Source organism: Myotis yumanensis, unplaced genomic scaffold, assembly GCF_028538775.1.
Source record: "Myotis yumanensis isolate MYYU_CA2020_CCGP unplaced genomic scaffold, mMyoYum1.0.hap1 SCAF_1, whole genome shotgun sequence".
NCBI lineage: Eukaryota > Metazoa > Chordata > Mammalia > Chiroptera > Vespertilionidae > Myotis > Myotis yumanensis.
This window is the reverse complement of record NW_027223752.1, coordinates 100,436,901-100,456,073: the sequence shown is the minus strand read 5'-3', so window position 1 is coordinate 100,456,073 and position 19,173 is coordinate 100,436,901. Positions and strand designations below refer to the sequence as shown.

The 19,173-nt window shown below is 41.3% G+C and overlaps 1 protein-coding gene across 1 annotated transcript in view; it reads right to left on the bottom strand.

Annotated features, from left to right (window-relative positions):
• Positions 1-19,173, bottom strand: part of ITGA8 (integrin subunit alpha 8) — a 197,194-nt gene that overhangs the window by 13,672 nt on the left and 164,349 nt on the right. Inside the window, exons 25-27 of the mRNA XM_070428533.1 lie at positions 18,181-18,339; positions 8,182-8,316; positions 1,838-1,951 (exon numbers count right to left, since the gene is read on the bottom strand). Of these exons, the coding sequence (XP_070284634.1) occupies positions 1,838-1,951; positions 8,182-8,316; positions 18,181-18,339 (408 nt within the window). The remainder of the gene's footprint in view (positions 1-1,837; positions 1,952-8,181; positions 8,317-18,180; positions 18,340-19,173) is intronic.

The following is a 19,173-nucleotide window of genomic DNA, read 5'->3' as shown; positions in this document are numbered from 1 at the left end:
GCAGCATCCCTGGCCTCCACCCACTAGAGGCCAGTAGCACTCCCCTTCCCCTAGTTGTGACAACCAAAAATGTATTTAATTATTGCCAGTGTCCCCTTAGCCTCAAAATCCCCCTAATTAAGAACCACAGACCTAGAGCCATATAGTGTTTTTGACAGAACTTTTCAGCAAAAGACCTTTTTGTTTTATTATTAACTGTTGATTAAAGTCAAAGGAAAATGTTTAAGAGTAAAGTTAAAAAAAGACATTCTGAGAACTTAGGCTTCTGTCTGACTCCGTTTAACTTGAGACAATGATTAGATTTACCCAGTGGTGGCCCGTAGCTGGCTCATATGGCTCTTGAGAAATTGTTGAAGTTTCAGGAATTGTGAGTAACAGTTGTTAAATAGAACCATTACTAAAATATAAATTATATATACATAAATTTCAGTCAATTATGTATTTTTAAAGGTAATAAATACTGAAAACTCAGTACTTTTAATTCTTTTATTGCATTTTACTATTATCTACATATTATTTATGTCTATTGTATCTGAAGGGGAAAGACTCTGTGATGGTGAGCTACAGTGCATCTCTTTCCAACTCCATATTCAGCAACGTCATGTTAGCAGCTTGAAATCAGCCACGGGGAACAATATTTACAATTTGGGAATCAGTGAATGCAGACTGGTGCAGCCACTGTGGAAAGCAATATGAAGTTACCTCGAAAAATTAAAAATGGAACAGCTTTATGATCCAGCAATTCCACTTCTGGGAATATATCCAAAGAAACCCAAAACACTAATTCAAAAGAACATATGCACACCTATGTTCATTGCAGTGTTATTTACAATAGCTAAGATCTGGAAGCAGCCCAAGTGCCTGTAAGTAGATGAGTGCTTACAGATCTCCATTTATACAATGGAATACTACTTTGTTAAAAAATTTTAAAAGAAGAAGAAGAAGGAGGAGGAGGAGGAGGAGGAGGAGGAGGAGAAGGAGAAGAAGGAGGAGAAGAAGGAGGAGGAGGAGGAGGAGGAGGAGGAGGAGGAGGAGGAGAAGGAGAAGGAGGAGAAGAAGGAGAAGAAGGAGGAGGAGAAGGAGGAGGAGGAAGAGGAGGAGGAGGAGGAGGAGGAGGAGGAGAAGAAGAAGAAGAAGAAGAAGAACAACAACAACAACAACAACAACAACAACAACAACAACATACCATTTGCAACAGCATAGATGGACCTGGAGAGTATTACGCTAAGTGAAATAAGCCAGTCAGAGAAAGACAAATACCATATGATTTCACTCTTATGTGGAATCTAGTGAAAAAATAAACAAAATAGAAACAGAAACAGACTCAGAGACAGAGAACAGACTGACAGCTGTCAGAGGGGAAGGGTGATGTGGGGCTGGGTAAAAAGGTAAAGGGATTAAGCAAAAAAATAAATCTCATAGATATAGACAACAGTATGGTGATTACCAGAGGGAAGGGGAACAGGGGGTAGGCAGTGAGGGTAAAAGGAGGGATAAATGGTGATGGAAGGAGAATAGACTAAGGATAGTGAGTATACAATACAATATACAAATGATGTATTACAGAACTGTACACCTGAAACCTATGATTTTATTAACCAATGTCACCCCAACAAAATTCAACAAAAAGTAACATAAATAGAATGCTGAAATGAAAAAAATTAAAAATTGAAAAACAATTTTAAAATATAAAATATTTTGAAGTTAAATCTAAAAATTGTAAACATAGAAAATGTTTAAGAATTTAAAAGTCATTTAAAAAAATAAGCTTCGTGCTGAGCTTTTGAGAAGAGGTTCTCTGTGAGTGGTGTGTATGTGCTTCATTGTTTTCTATTACCTGGAGAAATGTCTTCGCCCATAACCGTGATCTGACTTTCAGGACTGCGCTTTCTCCTCCTTCTAGTCGTCCCACTGCACAGGAGATCTGTAAGCACTCGATATTTGTACAATTCTGCAAAAAACAACAGCAACTTTAGCAAATCAGCATCTTTAAATTGTGGTAGAGCGTCAACATTGAAGTCAATTTGTTCACATCTTATTTCCTCAGAAGTCATCATCTAATCCATAAATTATTAATTTAAATGAAGAACAAATACATTAAAACAACCAAGAAAAAAACAGTTTGGTAGCAGTGATGCATTAACTTAAGTCGTAACATAGAGATAAAATGAAACATAAATACAACATAAAATTGAAGTTCTTTTCAAAGGACTTAAAACTTATAGCAGCAACTGAATTGTTCTGCTTCATTTTAATAGAACCCAGGGAGACATTTCTTTTTTAAAAAATATATTTTTATTAATTTCAGAGAGTAAAGGAGAAGGAGAGAGAGAGAAACATCAATGATGAGGGAGAATCATTGGTCAGCTGCCTCCTGCATGCCCCATACTGGGGAACAAGCCACAAGCTGGATGTGTGCCCTGACCGGGAATAGAACCGTGACCATGGTTCATAGGTTGATGCTCAACCACTGAGTCATGCTGGTTGGGCAGGAAGGTATTTCTTATAGACGTTCACAGCACCTGAGCCTGGACTAAGCAAAGTCCTGAAATGGCTTTTGAGGAAGGTCCCTGAGTCCATATTACCTCAAAATCCCAAAGTTACTAGCCCATTGACAAGCATTTGTTCTATAACATTCTTCTTTCTGTCTAAATTACTTCCTGGTTATAAAGCAGGATATTCTGCGAGTTTCATCCATTAAGTTGTTTTGAAACTAGTTTGTAGGATCATTCAACTTCTAATGGGTAAACTTTAATATGTAAAATGCAAGTTCCTGGAAAGTATTCATTATGATAACATTCTACCTATCAAATCATGCTTTCTGATTGGATTCCACTGTGGAAATAAATGGACACCTCACGTCCATTTTCCACTTTCCCACGTAGAGGATGATACTTCTTGAATTATACTCACTGATTTGAATTTATTGTGTGAGCTATGATTTATTTTTTATGTCTCAAGCACTGGGCACTAGCCTATGGATGTGTGAAGTAGTTGACTAAGGCATTTCACATTAATGGAATCAATAAAATACAGAGTAGCCTGAGGAACATGTTACTATGAAAACCTTTTTCAAGACCCTCAGAATTCTCTAAAACTCAAGCAATAAGTAACATGTATCTCATAAACTCCAATAAGGTTAGATTTCTTCATAATGTTTCCAAATACAGGTTACTGGGCTGCTCTTGTGCTACCAGTGTTTGGTCTTGGCCAGGTTGAGAGAATCCAGGGGAGGTAATGGTTTTAGAAAGTGGTCAAGAGTGTCAAGTGCTGCCCTGGCCTGTGTGGCTCAGTTGGTTAGGCATCGTCCCATGCATTGAAAGGTTGCCGGTTCGATTCCTGTCAAGGCACATGCCTGGGTCACAGCCTCGATCCCCAGTTGGGGGCATGCAGGAGGCAGCCAATCAATGTTTTGCTCTCACATTGATGTTTCTTTCTCTCCCTCTCTCTCTAAAAATCAATTTTAAAAAATCTATAAAAAAAAGAGTGTCAAGTGCTAAACAGGACTAAGAAAGATAAAGTTTCTGTAAACTGAGTAGTTAAAGGAGGAGGAGGAGGAGATGGGGGTGATAGCTGCAAAAGCAGCAGGAGTCCGAGATGAGAAAGGCAAGGACAATTCTTAAGTAGAGGAGAAATTATATCTCAGGGTTACAGATACAGATATTCCTATGCAAATTGGAAATTATGATCCCAACACAGGATGTTGGCATTTTGCACTTTCAAATTCCTAATCAGAAATGTGATTCAGTAAGTTGTTTTTAACTAAACAAAAACTGTAGGAGGTCTTATTTAGCTTTTGATTTCAGAATAAACTTTGCATAATCACTTTCTATCCAGAATTATTTTGACTTGAGGACATGGGGAGGCATATGATTTGCAATTTTTGAATCAATAAGAAAGAACGGGAATAAAACATAGTTTAACAAAAATCAGACGTGGAAATCAAGGATTGCCTTGCCCTCATCTGCAAGTAACACATTCCTATGATATTCAGAGTTTAGAAATCATCTTGCATTACAAATCTTTAAAGAGAAAGAAGAAAAAAAATCTGACCCCATAGCACAAGAGCATATAATTTTTCAAAAGAATATTAGTTATTGATCTCCACTGCCTTTATATACTCATAAGACACATGCTGAAGTGGAAACTCAAAAAAATAGTTGAATCTTGATTTTCCAAATTCTTGGTCCTCAGAGATTTAAACATTGGTTCACCGGAGGGCTTTTCCCTTGGGACTGCACATTAGAATTCTATAGATGTCAATCATTTTCTTTTTTGTTTATTTAAAAAAATTTTAATGAGGTGTAACTGATATATAACATATTAGCTTCAGATGTACAACATAATGATTTGATATTTGTATATATTGCAAAATAATCACCACAATAAGTCTAGTTAACATCTGTTTCCATACAAAATTACACATTTTTTTTCTTGTGATGAGAACTTGTAAGATTTACTTGCTTACAGCTTTCAAATATACCATATGGTATTATTAACTATAGTCACCATGCTGTAATTACATTCTCAGGACTTAAATCATTACTTTGTGTTCTATTACTTCTGGAAGCCTTTTAAAAATGATACAATTTAGAATTTTATTAAATTATTTTAAACTCAATAGCATATCAATTCCCTACTCTTACATTTTTCAAAACATTACAGTGTCATAAAAATGTACAGGGACTCGAATCATATAATCTGTTAACTGCCATATAGCTTTTGCCATGCAATTTCAGGTTCTTCTATTATAATAAACACTAGAGGCCCAGTGCACAAAAATTTGTGCACTCGCGGGGGGGGGGGAGTGGGGGTCCCTCTGCCCGGCCTGTGCCCTCTCGCAGTCTGGGACCCCTCAGGAGATAATGACCTGCTGGCTTAGGCCTGCTCCCAGGTGGCAGAGGGCAGGCCCAATCCTTAGGTGCAGCCCCTGGTCGGGCTCAGAGCAGGGCTGATTGGGGAGTTGGGGCACCGCCCCCTGTCACATTCAAAGCAGGGTCGATAGGGAGGTTGTGGTGCCACCCCCTGTCACACACAGAGCAGGGCCAATCAGGGGGTTGGGGCGCTGCCCCCTGTCAGGCACAAAGCAGGGCCAATCAGGGGGTTGGGGAGCTCCCCCCTGACACACACAGAGCAGGGCCCATCAGGGGGTTGAGGAGCTCCCCCCTGTCACTCACAGAGTATGGCCGATAGGGGAGTTAGGGCACCGCCCCCTGTCACACACAGAGCAGGGCAGATCAGGGGGTTGGGGCGCCACCCTCTATCACCCACAGAGCAGTGCCGATCAGGGGGTTGGAGCACTGCCACTGTCACACTCAGGGCAGGGCCAATGGGGAGGTTATGGCTCTACCCATCACACACAGAGCAGGGCCCGTGTAGGGGGTGGGGGGTTGGGGCATCACCCTCTATCACCCACAGAGCAGGGCCGATCAGGGTGTTGGGGCGCCACCACTCTCACACTCAGGGCAGGGCCGATGGGGAGGTTATGGCCCTACCCTGTCACACACAGAGCAGGGCCTGTGGGGGTGGGGGGGTTGGGACGCCGCACCCTGTCACACACAGAGCCGCAGGGCGATCAGGGGGTTTGGGCGCTGCCTCCTGTCACGCTGATCCGGTGCCAGGAGGCCTTGTGGCCCCGCTGAGCCCGGTGCTGGGAGACATATTACCCTTTTACTATATAGGATAGAGGCCTGGGGGCCGGCTGGTTTGCCCTGAAGGGTGTCCTGGATCAGGGTGGGGGTCCCCACTGGGGTGCCTGGCCAGTCTTGGTGAGGAGCTGAGGGCTCCTTTCAGGTTGGCAGTTGACTGAAGCTCCCAACCGCTCCTTTTTTTCTTTTTTCTTTTTTTTATTCTGGGCCAGCTTTAGCTTTGGCTCTAGCTCTGAGGCTTCCGCTGCTGAAAGAAGCTATCTGGTTTGTTTGCGTTCTATAATCGAAACACTGTATAACTCCAGCTCTGAGATCCCGGCCAGCTGAAAGCTGGTCTCTGGGGTTTTGTTTAGCTTCTTATTTGCAACATAGTACATAGGTTCTTAGAGTTGCAGCTCAGACGCCGGCAAGTCAGGTGGGGAACGTTGGAGTCTGCAGTCACTGGAGCAAGGAAGCCTCCCTGTTCGCTTCAGTGCATGGCTGCCGGCCGTCATCTTGGCTGACAGTTAATTTGCATAAGGATATGCTGATTAGCCAATGGGAAGGGTAGTGGTCATACGCTAATTACCATGTTTCTCTTTTATTAGTGTAGACTAGTGGCCCAGTGCATGAAATTCGTGCACGGGGGCGGGGGGGGGGGGGGGAGGTGTTCCCTCAGCCCCGCCTGCACCCTCTCCAATCGGGGACCCCTTGGGGGATGTCGACTGCCGGTTTAGGCCCAATCCCACAGGAATCGGGACATCCCTCTCGCAATCTGGGACCACTGGCTTCTAACCGTTCACCTGCCTGCCTGCCTGATTACCCCTAACCCCTCTGCCTGCCTGCTTAATCACCCCTAACCTCTCTGCCTGCCTGCCTGATCACCCCTAACTGCCTCTGCCTGCCTGCCTGATTGCCCCTAACTGCCCTCCCCTGCTGGCCTGATCTCGCCCCAAACTGCCCTCCCCTGCCGGCCTGGTTGCCCCCAACTGCCCTCTCCTGCCAGCCTGATCACCCCTAACAGCCTCTGCCTCAGCCCCCACCACCATGGCTTTGTCCAGAAGGAAGTCGGTCGTCTAGAAGATGGCCGATCGACCCAGTCTAATTAGCATGTTACCCTTTTAGTAGTATAGATAGATTATATAGGATAGGATTGCTTAAATGGAGGGGGGGGGGGCGTTTTTAGCAGGAGGAGATGCTCTTGGCAGACAAAAATACATAATCCCTATATCTGGACTGATAGCCAGCCATATGCACTATACTGCCAAACCGGTCATTAAAAAATTGAACTGCTTTCTTACACCTTACACCAAACAGCTGTTGCCCTTAAAACCCTTCCTTAGCCCCAACCTTAGGTTCTGCCTTTGCAGTTCACCCAGATTAGGTTCTGATTGGTCGGTTTCTATGCCAGTCAGCATCAAAAGCTCCGTCTCCTAGGCAGCCATTGGCTCCTCACACTTCACCCAGATTTGGTTCTGATTGTTTGGTTTCTATGCCAGTCAGCATCCCCGGGCCTATCAATGGGCCTGATCAGAGAGACAGGGCTGATCAGCAGCCCCAGTGGAGGCCCAAGAGAAAGAGGGGCATGGCTGCTGGCCAGGCCCGGAGCGAAAGAGAGAGGCAAGTGCTGATCAACAGCTGCCGTGGAGGCTACGGATCAGACCCTGTCTTTCTTCCCAGGCCTCTCTTCGGGCCTGATCCGCAGCCCCCTCAGCAGTTAGTGCTGCGTCAGGGTGCCCACAGCGGCAGCAGTCAGTGCTGTGTCGCCGTGGCAACCCAGCACTGACTTCCAGTCAGTCGAGCCTTTGGTTGTTTTGGATGTTACGGACCCTGGGTTTTTATATATTAAGATTCTTCTCTAGACTTAACTTTAACTGATAAAGTTAGACTTGCTCATTGTACTTTCAGTCCATTTCCATGTTTAAAACTTTTTACATTGACAAGATGAAATAAATGAATGCCAGAGCATATTCAAGACATACATTTTAAAAAGCACCCATTTAACCCCTTTTAAACGTATACTTCAGTGGCATTAACATTCACATTGGAACAAGGGCAAGAATTGAATAAAAAATGCTGATTCAGGAATGCTGTCCACATTTTATTAAGTACTGACTCAGCTCAGACTAGATCAACCACAGACCTCAATGCTAAGATACAAATTTTTGGCCCAGAAAACCTGAATGTACCATTCTCAGCTGAGATTCAGGGGCAGGAGCTTACTTCAAACTCTCACCAGTGCAGTGTCTGGGAACAGGCTAACAACCGAATCTTTATGTTCTTGAAATACATTAACAGTCACATTTTATGTTTTCATCATTACTTCTCCAATGTGGCCTCCATGGCAGGTTTAGAAGAATAAAATGCTACACTGCAAATACTCATTAGTCCTCACAGAATAGTCACTTTCATTTCTCACAATACATACTGACAAAAAATGTTAGGCATATCTGAGCATTAGAGGATGAAAACCAATACTTGAAGTTACAGCCTTCTGTGTTGGGAATTCTGTCCAGTCCAATCTTCCCTCGGTGTGTGCACTGACAGTACTCACCAGGATTTTTGCCGGGCTCTGCCTGCGGAGCTCTGGCACAGGCACCGGCACATCTCTTTTCCTGACAAGATGAGGGATGGTTGAGTTTTTCAAAAAGGCGCTCAGTTCAGGGGTGTCCTTTGGAGGAGCAGCAAGCTGTAAACAGAAAGCAAGAGATCACATACAATCACATTAACACTTGTTACCTAGCCTCAAACTCTTGGCAATTTTTTTCACAAGTGGATGTGATTCACATTAGAATTCAGACATGCTTTCTTCTACCAGCAGCATTTTCAGCAGCAAAATGAACCCTGTTCATAAGGAGCAACTTTCCATTCCCCAGTTACAGGAATTCATGAGGCATGGGGATGCACCTGGAAAGTTTGTCTTATGAAGATAAGACTTGAAGCAGAAGTGATTTCCCCATAAGGTTAGAAAATGTGGGGTGACTTTTCAGGCATGAGTCATTATTCCCTCCTTACTTTCCTCTCTCTTTCTCTCTCTCTCTCTCTCTCTCTCTCTCTCTCTCTCTCTCTGTTTTATATATACATATATATACATACATATATAAAACTAAGTTTCCATGTGGAGAGATGGATTTTGAGGTGGCAGAAAAGTGAGGCGCTGACCATGGGGTGCTGATGTGGTTTAGGACCCGACTTCAGCATGTCTGAGCCCCAAACTCCTATTGTAAGAAGTGCTCCCTCAGGAAAAAAACAGGTTCTAATGAAAATAATTTTTCCTAATCAGGTCCAATGGACATTATGCCATAATAAAGTTTGTTTTCAGCTCCAAATTGGTTTTGCAAGTATTCTAGAATTTATGACTTTATCTCAGGCTCCAGGCTGGCTCATCTGATGGCTCAATCCATATTTAGAGAGTTCCAATAAATTACACATAATATCTCATTAACATTATTTTTAAAAAATGTTTTTATTGATTTTAAAGAGAGAGGAAAGGAGAGAGAGAAACATCAATCTGAGAGAGAAACATTAATCTGCTGTCTCTTGCACGCCCCCTACTGGGGATCAAGCCCAAAACCCAGGCATGTGCCCTGACCTGGAATTGAACCCAACCTTTTGGTGCATGGAACGAAATGACACTCAACCAACTGAGCCATACTAGCCAGGGCCCCATTAACATTCTTTATTTTAGACTAACCAAATACAGAACACTAATTTTCTGCTCCCATTCCCTTCAGACAAACACATCTTCTTTTATGCAGGTTTTTTTTTTTGTTTGTTTTTGTTGTTTTTGTTGTAGTCACAGGAACAGTGATGGTATGCTCATATCTGTGGGATGAGAAAAGACATCCTCACATGCAGATGTAGGATACACGACAAAAGATGAAGTTATAGTGCCCAATATGTCCTAAGAACCTAGAAAAATCTACTGGACAAAGATAGAGTCCACACTCCTAAATAGTTTTTAAAAACTATGTAGAGCTTCATATAATTTAGAAAGTTATAAAATCTTAGTAAGGGGAAAAGGCAGATTACAAGATAATATCTCTATATATAAAAAGCTAGTGTCTGTGACGACCAGGACAACCAAATGACCGGTCACCATGAGGTGCATTGAGCACCTCTCGGTCCCTCCCCTGCAGCCCACAGACTCTGATCGCAGCAAGGCAGGCGGCAGGCAGATGGGGCAGGGAGCGCGGTGAGCAGTGGCGGGTGGGTGAGTGGGGCTTCAAGCAGGAGCGGGCTACCATGAGCGATTTCACGCACTGAGCCTCTAGTATATAATAAGATTATATGTTTTAATAAATATACCTTGTATATCTAGAAATAGAAAAATAACCTAGAAGAATAGTCAACTAAGTATTCCCAGTGTAAGGTGGGGATAAGGACACATATGTAATAACTTAATCAAAAAAATTTTTTAAAAAGCATTGCCAGTAATAGAGATTTGATGATATTAAGGAAGTGTTGTTAATTTCTTTTTAGGTATGATAATGATATTATGGACTCTTAAAGAGTATCCTTAATTTTGGCAATGTGCAGTGAAATGGAGTGATAAATTAATGCATAAATAAATAGGAAATATAACAGTAGCTAGGTAGTGACATTAGTAGAAATTTAAATTTTTCTTCTTTATTTTTTACATGTTATCTGACATTCTTATGATGGACATTTAGTATTTTTTAATATGAAAACAAAAAAATTTTATACTTGTATTAAGAGTAAAAAAGAAATAAGAAAATTGGAATAGCAAGTACAGTTTGGCTAAAAATGGAAGGGAAGCCCTGGCAACGTAGCTCAGTTGTCCTGATATACCAACACTGAGGTTCTGTCCCTTGTCAGGGTGCATACAAGAATCAAACAACAAGTGCATAAAGGAACGGAACAAAAAGTCGATGTTTCTCTCTCTCTCTCTCTCTCTCTCTCTCTCTCTCTCTCTCTTCCTCTCTCTCTCTCTTCCTCTTTGTCTCTCACTCTAAAAATCAATAAAAGTATTTTTAAATGAATGTGGAAAGGGTCCAGTTCTTGGAAGAGGATGCAGAGCCAAGTTATTTGCTTACTGTTCATTTTGAAGATGGAGGAAATTTAACTATGTTTGTAAGACCGACCCAAGGAAGAAACTAGTAGAGAGGAAGAGGTCGAAGATGCAGGACACAGAGGGGATACTTTAGGTAGCAAGGTTAAATTTGGAAGTAAAGGAAAAATTCTACTTTCCCTGTAAGTGTGTAAAAAACAGCTGAAGATGAGGGAGACATGATTAGGTGTGTGTAGGTGTTCGGGGATGGGTGGGGTGGAGGGAGTGGGAAAAGGGATCCTTCGAGATTCTCTTGTTCTAAGGTCACCTGTAATAGTTATGCTAGAGAAGCTGAACAGGAGGCGAGCAGTGAAGGTTTGGAGAAGCCAACAAAGAGAATGGGAGGTAGAGATCATCAGATTGGCAGGGAGGACTTGTTGGGAGCTGGCTGCCAGTGAGCACTTCCTCCCATCCATCTGCAATGGTGCCCTCAGATTAAGAGGTAGAGAAGCCTACATGAAGGACTGTGTAGGCCAAGGCTCTCAGGGCAGGGACTTGGAAGGATGGAGGGGAAGGGAGGTGAAGGAGGGAGTTTGTGAAGGAGTGTTTCACCCAGCTCATCACGGAGCACAGGCAGCCTTGAATAGGACAGGTTAACTGACTGGGAAAAAGTTTTCATATCAAGGAAGCAGGAAATTATAAAGACAGGAGAGTGAATTTGAGGCTTGGATGTTATATTAAGTATCTGAGATTTAGAACTGAGGCAAAGGTCAGCCCCAGGGACACTGGAATACTCCAGAATAACAGCAGGGTCTGGCACAGTGAGGAGTGTAAGGCATGAGTGGCTCAAGGATACCCAATGATGGAGAGTTTGATAGAAAACCCTTTATATCCTAAACCTTTATATCCTTAGGCCCGCTCCACGGGGAGCGGGCCTAAATCGGCAGGCAGACATCCCCCGAGGGGTTCTGGACTGCAAGAGGGCGCAGGCTGGGCTGAGGGACTCCCCCAACCCAGTGCATGAATTTTGTGCACTGGGCCTCTAGCAGTAAAATAATAGTCCAAAGAGAAGAAAACTCTTCAAATTCCTGTGCAGTTTCATTGGATGCAGCAGCCTGTGTACAAAGAACACAACCTATTGGGGTGGGTCCAGTATATCATTATCAAATATTTATAAGTGGTATTTTAGTAAAACATAGGACTTACTCTGAGCTACAGAATGAATATATCACACAGTGGAAGTTGATAAAACACATTTCTCTTTTTGGCAATGTTACTTTACAGATAGAGGGAATGCCACTCTTAAACACCATAGTCAGAAAGCCTTCAAATAGCTTGCAAACCAGTTTTCTCAAATGACATTCCAGAAATTATTTCAAAATACAGAAAACAAAACAAAACCCCAAAACAAAAAAACAAGAAGTTATCCAAGAAATGTAAACAACAGTGAAAGCCTATTTTCCAGATGAACTTTCGGAGTCTGTTTCACAACAGAGTGTGACCCACAGGTCATGTTTTTCCTTAATCTGAAATCCTTAGAGGTGAGGAAGGCTGGGCTCTCAGCACTCATGTTAGGCAGACATTCAGTTTCGAGTAACATTTGCTAAGTGCTGAGAGAAGCTGGTGGTAACCACTAAAGTATCTTCTTCAGAACAAATATGAAAATTGCTCCTTTCTGCAATAAGGAAACAATTGTTAGTAAATATGGCTCTTCCCCCAGCTGCCACTCAGATTTTGAACCCAACTGGAGTTTTCTATTTTCATTACTCATCACCAAACTCTTCGCTCTGGTATAGGATTAAATTTATGGAATACTGTGTAGCTGGAATATTGCAATCCAGTTGGAAAACAGCCTTTGAAGAAAAGAGATGGATGAAATGAGATTAAGGGCTCTGTGAACCCAAATAAGTGCAATGTGTACTATCTTTTTCTTGTTTGTCATTTGCTTTTGGACTTCAGGTATTCCTAGTAAGCAAGAGATGGTAGACTTCTCTCATGTAATTCTTTGCTATAATTAAAGAGAAGTAGAGACAAGCCCAGGGGGGTCAGACTTCCATGTAATTTTCTTTAAGACATAAATGTTAAGAATTTGTTGGGAAGAAAGAAACCCACATTTTTTTAACATCCTGAAAAGTTCATGCAAAGCATAACTAAAAGAATCAATTCATCGCATTGGTGATTTTGAAGCTTTTCTTTGTTGTTGGACATGTGTTTTACATTTCAAAATAAACACGAGAACCTGAAAACAATCTTACAAAGTAGCTAAGGTAAAGAGAAATTGACCCTGGAGAGCATATTCTCTTTGGTGGCTAAAAATTGGACCTGTAGGAACTATTAAAAAGCAAAGGGGGAATTAAATGAGAGAGTGAGAGGTGTGCACTGGTTGGAAGCTGTTGTTCTAGGAAGTAACAAATGTCCCTGCTTTCTGAATTAATAAGAAGCAGTAAGTAAACGGAGGCAGTTATGAAAGAGAAAAATTCTTCTAAGGATAAAACAAAATTATGCAAATTTGCCAAGCCAAGCCACTGTCTGTGGGCTCACTGATTTACCAAATAAAAAGCTATTTGCAGGGCTATAATCTTTGACAAACAGTTTCTGTGTCTCTGCTTTCCATGTTTGTGCTATCTGGTTGTAATTTGGGCTTCCTCTGGGAATGGTCTTGTTCAGGAGACGCGTCCTCAGTCATGACCTCCTGCTTTCCGTTGCTCCAATGACAGCTCTGTATACAGCACTGGCGTTCTGCCTTGTGAGGGCTGTCCAGCTCAGGATTCTCCTTTCTTGCACTTAAGCCCAGAATGTTGTGTTGTGACCTTAGTGCAGGTCCAATGGAAGCATCTTATTTGTCTTCCTCTCCTGGGTACAGTTTTGCAACCCGTAGCCCTTTCTCCTAGCATCTCATACTTGGCAGTTCACTATGAAATCTTACCAATTAAAAAAATTCATTGTTCTTTATGCCATGTTGGTTCCTTAATAGTGCTCACTTTTTCAACTTCATATTATCTAGAAATCATAGCCTGTTTGCAGAACTCTCCAAACCTCAGAAAAGATTCCACCAAAATAAGAAAATTGGTAGTTTGGAATCATTATTTGACTGCCTTAAGAATAGTTGAGGAATAATTTACTCAACTCTAACATTTCATTCCAAATTGGATCTAAGATGAATTTAGATTTAATAGATTGGTCTGAATGCCGCAGAGAGTTGAATGTTTCAAAATGTTTTAGATCAGTGGTTCTCAACCTTCCTAATGCCACGACCCTTTAACACAGTTCCTCATGTGGTGACCCCCAACCATAAAATTATTTTCGTTGCTACTTCATAACTGTAATTTTGCTACTGTTATGAATAGTAATGTAAATATCTGATATGCAGGATGTATTCTCATTGTTACAAATTGAACATAATTAAAGCATAGTGATTAATCACAAAAACAATATGTAATTATATATGTGTTTTCCGATGGTCTTAGGCGACCCCTGTGAAAGGGTCGTTCGACCCCCAAAGGGGTTGCGACCCACAGGTTGAGAACCGCTGTTTTAGATGGTAGAATGTGCCACATTAAAGTCTTGCACTTCTGGACTGTGAAGCCTGGAGTCAGAACCTGCAAGCCGTCTGCTTATGCACCTACGTCTATAGAAGACAGAGACACTTGGTGAAGTGAAACCATCATGGAGAAGCCGGCAACCAACACTGGAACCTTTTCACGGAGGCAGAAGTGAAAGTAGCAGTGAGTGTGCCCAAGGCACTGCCACACCCTCACATTTATTGGGCTGTGCAGTGCACCTAGCTTTTCCTGAACCCACCATCTACCCATGATTCCATTGACCCTCCTACTCAGATATTTCAACAGTGTCAACAAAGCAGGCTAAGTGAAGCTCCATGAAGCTTGATATGAGGCAAATATTTAAATGAAAAACTCACGGAATTCTAGTGACATCTGACTATGTCCTTGCTGACTCCCCCCCCCCCCCCCCCCCCACACACACACACAACCTTAATTTAGTTGCTGATGCTCTGTATTTGGGCAACAAGGAAGGTGTATGTGGGTGAGATCTTTTGCCTACTGTCTCCTAAAACAGCCACAGGTTACAGAATGATCATGGTGGTGGCTTTCAAAGGCTGTCAGTATTTGTGCTTCAAACCCTGTGGATATTAGGCCTCTTAGCTGGGATAACCAAACTGTACCAGCTGCTGTTATCAAAACTGAGCCCTGTTCAGGCCTTTTTGGACTTTGAGGTTTATGTAAGCAAAACCATATTTGCAATATACTGTATATTCAATTTATATATGGGTTGTATTTCAGAAAGTTTGAAGCTAGATGTCTGGCACTCAGCATGCATTTCTCTTTAAAACTGATGTTTTAAATGGTGGTCCAGTTCTCAGGCCAGCCCACAAGCAAATCTACTTTATGCACAATATGGCTTTGGTACATAAAACTATGCATCTGCAATAAAAAATAAAGCTGGGACAGTTGCTATGTAACTTAAAAAACAGAAACAGCCCTAGCCAGTTTGGCTCAGTGGATAGAGCATCAGCCTGCAGACCAAAGGGTCCCGGTTTCGATTCTAGTCAAGGGCACGTACCTTGGTTGCAGGCTCCTCCCCGGCCTGGGCCCCTGGTCAGGGCTCCTGCAGGAGGCAACCAATTGATGTGTTTCTCTCACATCGATGTTTCTCTCTGTCTCTCCTTCTCTCTTCCATTCTCTCTAAAATCAATGGAAAAATATCCTCAAGTGAGGATTAAAAAAAAGAAACAGAAACAAATCATTGTGTTAAATACACTATATTAAATGCTAATACCCTTAATTAAAGGAAATCGTGGAGATTCTGCAGAGGCTTTGTAGGGGAGGGGGATACGGGGGAGGAGGGGAAGAGCCTGCAAACTGTTTAGAGTTGGTGGCCATGGTTCCTTAGAGTGTGTGGCCCAGAAACTGCTTCTTTTTCATAAACAAATTTCCTTAGGAGTTTATCAGAGTTGGAAAGAGGCAGTGGAGAAGGTAGCTGCTTTCAGGGGTCAGTAGTTAAAAATGAGAATATATACAGGAGGGAGACATTAACTAAAAAAATGTATGTGAACACGAGAGAAAGGGATTTTGCTGAAAGGAAATTAATGCAATGGTTGAAGAGGAAGACATGGTTGAGGACTCCGCAAATCTTCCAGAGGAAGTGTTTGAAAGTTGGAGTGGTAGTTCCCCCTTGGCAGGCCCACAGTTGGAGTATTTTGGTGGCTAGTCCAGTGGAACTAGGGCGTGCTCAGAAAGGATTCACAGAACATGGATTGCTCACAGAGGCAGATGTTTTAAAGGCACTTACCACTTATCACTCAACTTATAAAGAAACTGTTGAGCCAAAGAGTAAAAAATTTTACCTTCATCTACCCAGATTTAATGTTGGGACTTAGTTCTTGACTATACAAATATATTTCTGTTCCCCTGTTCCTTTTACTAAACCTACCCTCTCTGTACTTCTTCAAGAACCAAGTTTAAAAAATAACTTTAGGTAGTTAAAAATCAAAACCATCTATGTTCTAATTTTTAAAAAGCAGCAATTGTCTTTGATGTAAGAATCTGAAATTGATGTTAAATTTTAAAATTTCCCAGACCAATTTTTTGAAGATAACAAGATATAATAAATAATTTGTTCCTTACTAATTTCCAACTAATTTTTAAGACAGAGAACAGATTTTAGCTTTGAGTTATCTAGGAAGAAATAAATTGTCAAGTAAATTAATAGTGACTTCACCAATAAATTATTTAATATCTTAAGAGGAAAATAATCAAGTACTCAATTGTTTATAGTTACTATATAAAATATACTGGTTATTAATTTTAAAAATGTAATTATTGATAAAAGCCCTTTATGCTTATTGAGTATAGGTCAAAGCATTGAGAACCTGAAAGTAATAACATTTCAAGTGTCCTATGAATTCAGAATTTCAAGAATTCATGAATTATAATAATTAGTTATTTTAGGGAACTATTACTTCTTATTGTAGTCAAATCCTCTTATATTCACTTTCCATAGATTGAAAAATTTATAAAAGAAACATAATTAAGTTGCTTTTTAAAAAAATTACTAACCTTGGACAGATTTTAAGTCAAAGTCTATATGTTAAACACTAATTGGGTAGCAGCGAATACAGGTGTTTAGAATATACTACCACTCAGTTTGCATGAATCTGTCAAAAAAATATTATCTATTTGTATTGCTCCAGTCACTGTAAATGATTGTTAATTGCAATGAAGAAAAAATAACTCACAACCAACATGGTGCACATTAAACAAGTTACATAATATATACAAACATATATAAATAGTGTCAAATATAAACTAAACATTACACTCAAAGAGAGTTAGAAACCTTCTGCATGTGCTCTAAGAATCGATGACTGAAATAGAGAATATGTGAATTGCAGAACAGGATATGTGAACGTTTTAATTACTTGGAGGTTCTACATTAACATTGGAAGGTGTTAATTTTGTAATATAAGCTACTGTCTCTGAAGACATTGAGATGTCAATGAAAAGGAGAGAGAAAATGGAAAGTAAAATTCCTGGAAGTATTTTAAATAATTCTGAGGAATACAAGTAGTCTTCTTTATTACTTCCCCATAAAGAAGGAAGCTCGATGTCCCATAAATCTTTTAATACTGAACTCTCTTTTAGTCTTCCTCTCTTTGAACAGAAGGCATGTTGGGCTGTAAAAAGAAGCTTTTCATCACAGGCAAAGTCCCAGTGCCCCTGAGAGTAGAGGGAGACCTGTGTCCTGGAGGCCGAGTGAGTGTTCATGAGCCTGCCCTCCGCCCCTTTCTCACAGAGACACTGTGTCCCTGCAGCCCCCAGAGAATGGTCGTTCTTGAATGAAGTTCTCTTGTGAGGACATCTGATTAACAAGTGGGTTTTTTCCCTTCATTCAAATGTGACATTTTCAAGGGCATATGCTAATTAATTTCTTTCCTTTCCAGAAGGAACCTAAAGCCAAATTTGAATCTTAATCTGGATGGGATCAGCTCCGTGGATGCTTGAGGTCCTCATTGGGTGAAGTGTGACCAGCAAACCAGGTCTGTGGCTATGGGGGGTGGGGGGGAGGTGGGAAGAGAGGGAGGAGGAGTGTTTACAGAGAGGCAGAGTCTCAGACCTCACCCAAGACCCAAACATGATTACTTTGCATATATATATGTATATATGTATATGTATATGTATATGTATATGTATATATATATATACATGCCACTGTTTTGGTTTATTCCTTACCATAAAAAGTAAACAAATCTGCCCTAGTTGGTTTGGCTCAGTGGATAGAGAGCCAGCCCGCAGATTAAGGGTCTGGGGTTCGATTCCGGTCAAGGGCACTTACCTCAGTTGCAGGTTCAATCCCTGGCCCTGGTCGGGACACGTGCGAAAGGCAACCAATCGATGTGTCTCACATTGATGTTTCTCTCTGTCTCTCTCCCTCCCTAACACTCTCCGGGAAAATATCCTCAGCTGAGGATAAACAAACAAACAAAAAAAGTAAGCAAATCTGTAGGTTAGACCAGGCTCCTACCTTTATATCCTGTGGGTTGATATCTGGGTTTGTTTGACATCGTAGAGGTCCCAAAGTTTGAATATGAAAAATATAAAGAAGAAACTCATCCCGGGCAGAGAACGGCCAGCCCACCTCCAGAAGGGTGTCACTGATGGCACTCGGTCCGATATTGTGCAACTACAAGCAAGGAACACATCCTGTTACGGGACAACGCAGGCAGGAAAAGGAGCTCAAACTCCACACAGTCTGCACCCATTCTGGAAAGCATGACTTTTGGTTTTACATCATCTGGACTATGACTGTGAAAAATAGGAAGTAGAGTCTCTAAAAGCAAGAAGAGCTCTGGAAGTAGGATGTGCTGGAGCTTAGGGCAGACTCTTCAATCTGTGAGGCTCGCAGAGCAGATTTCCTTTGCACAGACCACATTAACCATGTCTGATCAATGTGATGCTTACCTTAAATTTATATTAATTTAATTGCAGTGTTAGAAATGCAATTTGAATTATATGCTTTCAAAACCCAGTTATTCTTTCTTTGCACTGAAATCGCTTCTTTCCTGACTACTGACTTGCCAATTGCAACCATATGTGATGCACTCTCTTTCACCTTCTGGAAACATGGCTATCCATCAAATGCCAAAGGCCCGGGCTCACCACAGTTCACTTCAAGTGCGCATTTCAAAGCTGAGCTCCTTCTGTTTTAATCAGCAAATCTCAGGGAACGAAAGAGATGAACATTTCAAGCAAAAGAATCCTGTACTCACAGGACACAAAACAGCTTACCAAAAACACTAAGTATATTCACATTTATTGTGGTCTTAAAAAATTCAAAGTTAGCAGGGACCTCTGTGTGTGTGTTTTCCACAGTTCTGACAATTGCTGTGGTCAATAAAACCATTTATAATTGGTTTTCTTTATTAGGTGGCCCATTTAATTCGTGTTATCAAAACAACGTGGCATGCATTGATAGCAGTATATTTTGAGACATGTAAGAAGCATTCAGTGATTTTTT